This window comes from Danio rerio, chromosome 5, assembly GCF_049306965.1.
Source record: "Danio rerio strain Tuebingen ecotype United States chromosome 5, GRCz12tu, whole genome shotgun sequence".
NCBI lineage: Eukaryota > Metazoa > Chordata > Actinopteri > Cypriniformes > Danionidae > Danio > Danio rerio.
Window position 1 is genome coordinate 62,813,872 of NC_133180.1, and position 7,501 is coordinate 62,821,372.

The 7,501-nt window shown below is 36.5% G+C and overlaps 2 protein-coding genes across 3 annotated transcripts in view; one reads left to right on the forward strand and one right to left on the reverse strand.

The window, feature by feature from the left end:
• Window positions 1–1,876, reverse strand: part of pisd (phosphatidylserine decarboxylase) — a 65,651-nt gene extending 63,775 nt beyond the window's left edge. The window contains exon 1 of one of the 2 annotated variants that reach the window (XM_073950389.1): window positions 1,707–1,876. In XM_073950389.1, the coding sequence (XP_073806490.1) occupies window positions 1,707–1,772 (66 nt within the window). In that variant the 5' untranslated portion in view covers window positions 1,773–1,876. The remainder of the gene's footprint in view (window positions 1–1,706) is intronic. The other variant, XM_073950390.1, reaches the window with a different exon arrangement.
• Window positions 1,877–2,938: 1,062 nt separating this feature from the next.
• LOC101882464 (uncharacterized) lies at window positions 2,939–6,572 on the forward strand. The gene is made up of 2 exons (XM_005171991.5): window positions 2,939–3,379; window positions 4,592–6,572. The coding sequence occupies exons 1-2, from the start codon at window positions 2,953–2,955 to the stop codon at window positions 5,608–5,610; spliced, it is 1,446 nt and encodes a 481-aa protein (XP_005172048.2). The 5' UTR covers window positions 2,939–2,952; the 3' UTR covers window positions 5,611–6,572.
• Window positions 6,573–7,501: the final 929 nt, after the last annotated feature.

Consider the following 7,501-nt stretch of genomic DNA (forward strand, 5'->3'; position numbering starts at 1 on the left):
GTGTGGAGTAAAATTATGTTTATAAATTAAAGTCCAGGCCAGAAGTACTTGTTGATGGAAATTTGAAAGTTTCACAGGAATTTTGGTTATATTATAATTACACATCAATAAGAACTTAATGCCTCCAACAACAGAAAATACCTGTTTTGGGAAAATATTCCAAATTGAGTCTTCTTTATGTAGATACTGGTTAAGCCAATTAATTTTGAAAGTATAATTTGAAGAGCAGAAATCAATACAGTTAAGACCTCCTTTATTATACGAATTTATTATAACAGTCTTTTTCATATAGTGGCATTTATTTTTCCAGACAAAGTCTGTTAAAGTTTTATCAATTAGTTTGCATGTAGGCTTATCTACGTACAGAGATTGAGCTGCATAAGAAAGACGAGACAGGCCCTCTGCTTTGGTGAGCAAAATTCTTCCTTTAATAGACAGATCTCTTTGAAGCCAACTATTCAATTTTCTTTTAGTTTTTGCAACAACTGGATTAAAGTTAGCATCACATCTATCTTTATCGTTAGTTATATTTATGCCAAGGTAAGATACTGAGTTTTTAACAGCTACTCCACAAATTGAGGAAACACCACAATTTTTAATGGGAAGTAATTCACATTTATTTAAATTAAGATTTAAACCAGATGCATTGGAAAATGTTTGTAGAGTATTTAATGCAGCCGCCACTTGAGATGAATCTTTTAAAAACAATGTTGTGTCATCTGCTAGTTGACTTATAATCAACTCTGTACTTCCAATAGTAATTCCTTTTAAATTACTCCTTTTGATATGTAAATTAAGAAACTGTACTGCAATTAAAAACAAATAAGGTGATACTGGGCATCCCTGCCTTACTCCACGATGTAAAAAAAATCTTGGAAAAGTACCACTGCTTAATTTAATAGAGCTACTAATGTTTTTATATAACATTTTAATCATTTTACAAAAAGTAACACCAAACCCAATTTCTTTAAGCGCTTGAAATAAAAAACCATGTTCTAAAGTGTCAAAGGCTTTATAATAATCCAAAAAAAATATGAAACTGTCTCCATCAATCATATCAGAATAGTCTAGGATATCTCAAATTAATCTTATGTTATTAGATATATGTCTATTTGGCATAAAGCCTGACTGAGTTTCATCAATAATAGAAGGTAAAATGACTTTTAATCTTTTAGCTAAAACTATAGCAATTATTTTGTAGTCGTTGTTCAACAAAGTTATTGGACGCCAATTATCTAATAAATGTCGATCTTTATGTGGTTTGGGGATTAGCGTAATCAAACCTTGGCATAAAGTGGGTGGGAGAAAAGAGTTATCTGTACTTTCCTTATAAACACTTAACAAGAAGGGAGCAATATTTTTACTAAACATATGGTAAAATTCTGAAATGAAACCATCAGTGTCAGGAGATTTATTCCGTTTTAATGATTTAATTGCTTCTTCAACTTCTGTTAATGTGATTGGAGCCTCAGAAAAAGCCTGATCAGCATTCTCCAATTTTTTTACACAAGATAATGTTTCGAAAAAATCTAAAGCATTTTGTTTATTAAATTTAGAGGTGTACAAATCATTATAAAACTTAGTACAAAAATTAGCAATAGTCTTCTGATCTTCACATATTGATTTATTAATTATAAGTTTTTCAATTAGATTTTTTTGCTGTTGTTGCTTTTCCAATCTAAAAAAATGAGAAGAATTCTGCTCACCTTCTTCCAACCATCTTTTCCGTGATCTAATAAATGCTCCCTCTGTTTTTTTCTGATAGATTTCATCTAATTTATTTTGATAATGGGTAAATTCAACCTTTTCACTATCAGACAACAGTCTCCCATTCAGTTTACTTCCTGCCCCCATCTGAATGTTGCGCGTCACCAGAACCACGTGACTGCAAACAACCTATTACCAAAGTTCCTGTATTCCTTAGTCTTTTTTCTGCACCATTTATTAAGATAACGTTCATAAAAATAATTGATTTTCACATTTTTTTTTACAATTATTTAAGTTAATTATGCATGTTGAGTTCGCTATACGGCATAGATATATTTACATTAGATGGCGCCTACCCTGTTGTTGTCTAATGGAAGGAATGCGTCAATAGAGCCGCCGTTTTAGTACAGGGTAGCGCACCTTTGAAATGAATGCGGGACCAAGCTGCAGTGGAGGACTGTGGTCATCCAGAGCTAGAGACATACACATATACACATATATCTACGATCGGGGGTTTTTCCAGATGTCAGGGTGCAATTATTTTTAATTACGAAAATTATAACGTTAATTTTACATTCCTGACAAAAAGCTTGAGTTTGTGTGTATTTAAATGTAATATCCACCCTCCCTGTTAAATCTGATCTAATCATGTCCTGAAACACACCTCCTCTCCTGCTTTTACTTCTTATACTGACGGAGGGAGCGATTCGTTTGTGAATGAATCTCCGTTATGAAGGACTTCTTCATAAGCTGACTGAAGAAGTGCTCATTCTGGCACTGCAGCACCTTGTTGTCATATTTCTTTTGCATTGTTTGCTGATTTTGTTCAACAAAACTAGCATAAGCCGAGTGTTTAGTGCGAGTTTCTGCTCTGCCTTATGGTGAATGCAGTAATTGACTGTATATCAATAACGTTACCTGTTGAGCACTAAAGTTCGTGACATACAAAAACATTAAAAACTAAATCTTACCAATGAAATGTTCTTCCTTTGTGCTTTGTTTTCTTTGTTTGCTCGTTACTGGACAGCGCTATAATCCAGCATCTTCACGTAGTAACACATGTCTTGACTAGTGGTGCGGTTGACTGATATTTGTCTTGGGAGCACTGTACCAATGTGGCGGCGCCATTGACGTATGCTCAGGGTCCCTATCTAGTGTATATATCTACGGCTATACGGGTATTTTACAAAATGGCGACCAATACCGGAAGTAGGGAAAACTTTGTTCCGTTAGAAGCAAAGTGCAATGGCGGAGACAAAGAGCAGCCAGTCTTGCAGTGTACCTTTTTGTTCTAATTCGAAAAAGAAACAGCCGTATTTGTCGTTTCATAGCTTTCCAAGCGATGAAAGTATTAAGAGGCGTTGGCTTTGCGCTATTCGGAGAGATGAGGGGGTGGAATTTACTGTGAGGAAGGGCAGCAGTTTTGTGTGCGCGATGCATTTCACGGAGGATGAAGTTCGCGTCCATCCACAGTCCGGCCGTAAATTTCTTACACCACAGGCGGTGCCTTCCCGGTTTTCATGGAACAACTGGGGAGAAGTTAAATCACACCAGACCAGGACGGCAGAAAGTACAGTCTGTTATAAGCAGGAGGAGGAACCCGTTGAAATGGAGTGTGTTGATGTGGCGCTGCCTGGGCAGGAGCACGATTACAACAGCCGCCCTCCTCCGGGTGAGTGCAGCACGTAAATACAGTACAATAAATAAAAGAGACCACTGTCAACAAAGATATCACTGCAATTAACTGTTAATTAAACAAAGTATATATGTTAGCTATATGCAAGTACGAGCATAGTTATGTTGTGTACTCGGAATGCAAGTTAACAACTCACGATTGGACCCGATTCTAATCTCACGATTTAGTCACGACTTGTTATCAAAGTTTTATGAAACATATTTAAGATAAAGTGCCCTTTTATTTTTTCCCTAAATGCTGCTCATTTTTGTTGATACTTTTGCAAAAAATAAATAAATGAAATGTACTATAAAATATTTTTTTGCCAGAAGTAAATTGCTTTTTTAAAAACTTCCTGGGACAAGTTAAGGTCTTTGCATGTTTACAATGTCGCCTGCTGATGAGAAAACTCTTACACTGGGGACTGATGGCTGATGTGGAGAGGAAAGCCTTTCCTAAACCAGAGAGTAACATCTACAGAGGTGCTCGATAGTACTCTCTGATCCAGAGGACTGGCCAGTGGCATAAAATACTGTTCATACGAACAGTACATTTTATTCCCACTTATAACTTAATTATTATCATCAGTTCTGGTTTAAACTACCCAAAATTCCCCATTTCTGGCATTTTTTCCAAAACACTATTCTCTTATGATTTAACTACCTGAATCATTTAATGTTATTTTTGTTTAAAGGGACAGTACAAAATTAGAGTTGTCATTATTTACTCAGACCCAGTTTGTTCACAAAGGCATTTTTGAAAGAATGTCAGTATTTCATCAAGTTTAGTAGTAAATTTGTGTTCTGTGTCTATTTGTTTAACCTGCTGACATTCAAATGACCCAACTCTTTTGAAGTGAACAGACGAATAAATAAATGATTACAGGCTTGAAACAGCTTGAGGGTAACAGATTAAATTATGTAAATTAGTAAATTATGACAGAATTGCCAAATTGGTGTGGACAGCTGATTTAAGGAGACATGCAAAATTTGCTGAATGTTATGGAATATTCATGTACACTGATGGGGGAAAGCAAAGATAATTAGTTATTAAGTTGTGCAATAAACAGTTTCAATACAATTATTGAATTAAGAATTTAAAGTGATGTTGTGATTTGTTTAATTGCACAAAACCGTAATGGTAATCTACCAAGCTTCCAATAATAAATATTTTCTGTTTTACAATACACTTTTTTTCTCTTTTAATTAGGTGCTCTTGATGAGGCACTGGAGAAAATAAAGGAGCTGGAGGAACTGGTCGCAAGCCTTACCATTTCTCGAGCGCTGCTAGATAGATGGTGCGTGTCTGATGAAGACTTCAAGTACTTCACGAGGTTTCCAAACAAAAACATCTTTTTTGTTTTTTGGAGATCTGTTGAGCCATCTGCATCCAATATTGAGTACTGGTCCAAAGCCGAAAAGATTGGAAATTCAACTGCAGAGAAGGAGGTTGTGATACCAAGCCCTAAGCGCAAGATGCAGCTCATTGATGAGTTTTTCATGTTTTGTCTGTGTGTTGCTGTTGGTCTTAAAGAGAGAGTTTTGGCTGAGATATTTCAAGTGAGCACTTCTACAGTGAATCGCATTGTAATAACATGGTCAAACTATTTATCCTTTGTGTTGGGATCAATTCAAATCTGGATGACTAAAGAGCAGGTGCGATGGACAATGCCTGTGAAATTTCAGCGGGACTGCCCAAATGTGAGGGTCATTATTGACTGCACAGAATTAAGATGTGAGTGCCCAGAGGCAATTACCCTCCACTCTGAAACATTCTCAGCCTACAAGCCCCATACCACCTTCAAGGGTTTAATTGGGGTGGCACCCTGTGGTGCAATCACATTTATATCAAAGCTGTTCGCTAGCTCCATTTCAAACAAGGAGTTGACAAAGCAGTCAGGAATCTTGGGCTTACTGGAACCAGGTGACGAGGTGATTGCAGATAAAGGTTTCCTCATTCAGAAGTTGTTGGAGGATGTTAAGGCAAAATTAATCATCCCCCCTTTCAAGCACTGTGATCAGTTTAGCAGTGCAGAAACTGAGAGAATCCAGGCCATTGCCAGCCTCAGCATACTTGTTGAACGTGCAATCAGACGAGTTAAAGAGTACCACATTTGGGATTCCCCTGTTCCACTCACTTTAGCAGACACTGTCAATCAGATGTGGTCTTGTTGTTGCATGATGGCAAATTATCAGGGACCTTTAGATCTTAAAATATTGGAAAGATAAAATATTGGAAAGAGCGAAAACGATTGCTTCATCCCAATTCGCAGACTTCTACTACGCCGTAAAAGTATGTACTTTTTTGTGTGAAGGAAAAATATATAATTTTGAGTGTGTAACAGAATAAAATGCGAGCTTTGGGATATACTACTACCTCGTTAACAGATCGTGGTTTTGCTTAGTTATGAGCCCTGTGTCAATCATCCACACATCATCCACATTTCTTTCACATTTAATTTCCTACCTTATTGGAGAAGCAGCCATTAAAATATTTGGAATTTAAATATTTTCACCACTAGATATTAATTAACAGTCATACAAACATCTTTACCGAAGCTTCTCTACCCATTTTTTGGTCTCTCGCATCCACCATGTTTGTAGTTAATTTACACTTTTCAACCACGTTTGTAGTTCCAATCAAATTCACATCCAGTGCACAACATCAGCGGTTAAAGTATGAACGATTCTACACTTAAATTTTTACCCGAAGTAGTAAACCTTCTAGAAAATTTTGGCTTACTCTTCAACATACTAAGATTTGGGACTAATACTAATTCTATGTTCAAATACTATTTAGGACGGATAGTATGCGAATTGGGATGCAGCATCAGTAATATCAACCGCCAACACCTCCTTCTGCTCACCAGCCAGTAACATCGGCCTCCAGCACCTCCAACAGACAGGACTTTCTATATAATATTTGTACAAAATTTATACTAAAATCAAAGAGATACAGGTTCATGAATACCTCCTCATGTACAGTAGAGGTGAATAAGTTGGCAGAAAAGCTGACTTAAACTTGCTCAGAGAAATGCTGTTGCTGTCAAACGTTTACTTGACTGAGTCAGATTAATGGCGAAGGAATTGATCCAATAGGCCTATTGATGGAAGGTTTTGTGAATAAATTTCTTGCCCTCTTGTAAAGTATTTTGTGGTATTTTCAAAATACAGCATTTTATTTTGATACATTTATGGCTGCTGTAGTTTATTTTGATACATGTAAAATTGAGGTATTTGGTATGTTAATATGCATTTCAATGTATTTTTGCCCATCCCTATATACACACGCTACCGTTCAGTTGGGGTCAGTTTTTTTTTTTAATAAAAAACTTTTTTTTTTTAAAGAAAATTCTGTTCATCGAGGTGGAATTTATTAAATGTAAAAAAAAATGTTAAAGGGCCACAAAACCACCCTGTTTTAGCAGGGTGTTTTCACACCTCTAGTTTGGAAAAAGTCAGGAAAGTGGGTGTGTCCAGCTCTGATAAAGTGGTCAGGGGAGGGAAGGAGGCAAGATTTTGTATGAAAATGTGAGTTTAGGTTTGGGCACACGCTGATTTTCATAGAGGCAAAACAAATAGACGTTTGGCACTTTCAGTCAGGAACATTTCATGCATGCCCCCTGTGAAAAACGAGAAATTGCATACGAGGAACTGCTGGAACAGTGTAGCTTTAATGGAATGTATGATACGGCACTACGAATGGAAGAAGAAAAAAAAACTTTGCATTTCTCTGTAACTTAGATGCACTCAGTAGGTAGCATCAGAAAGCTGTGTGTCTATAACGTTAAAGGGTCACGAAACACCAAAACACATTTTTTGAGCTGTTGACAGTCGTATATGTGTCCCACACTGCTAAAAACACTATTAGGACACCTATATTTCACTAAAAAGTGTAAATTGGTTGTTTTTGCGTTATTTCTAGCAAATTCATACTTCCGGTTTGAAACGAATTTTTGAAGCTGCGTCACGGTCATGACATAATAGCTTGTATTCCAGCGTGTAGACTGGACGTCTGTGCCAGAGTGAGTCTTATTACGTCTTACAGTATGATGCATTAATGCATGAGTAAGGCTTGGTTCAAACCAATCAGCGCGCTCTATTGTGCAACTTCATTAAT

Coding starts and splice junctions, on each gene's coding strand:
- LOC101882464 (XM_005171991.5), top strand. CDS start 2,953: ATGGCGGAGACAAAGAGCAGCCAGTCTTGCAGTGTACCTTTTTGTTCT. Junction 3,380..4,591: donor CAACAGCCGCCCTCCTCCGG/GTGAGTGCAGCA, acceptor TCTTTTAATTAG/GTGCTCTTGATGAGGCACTG.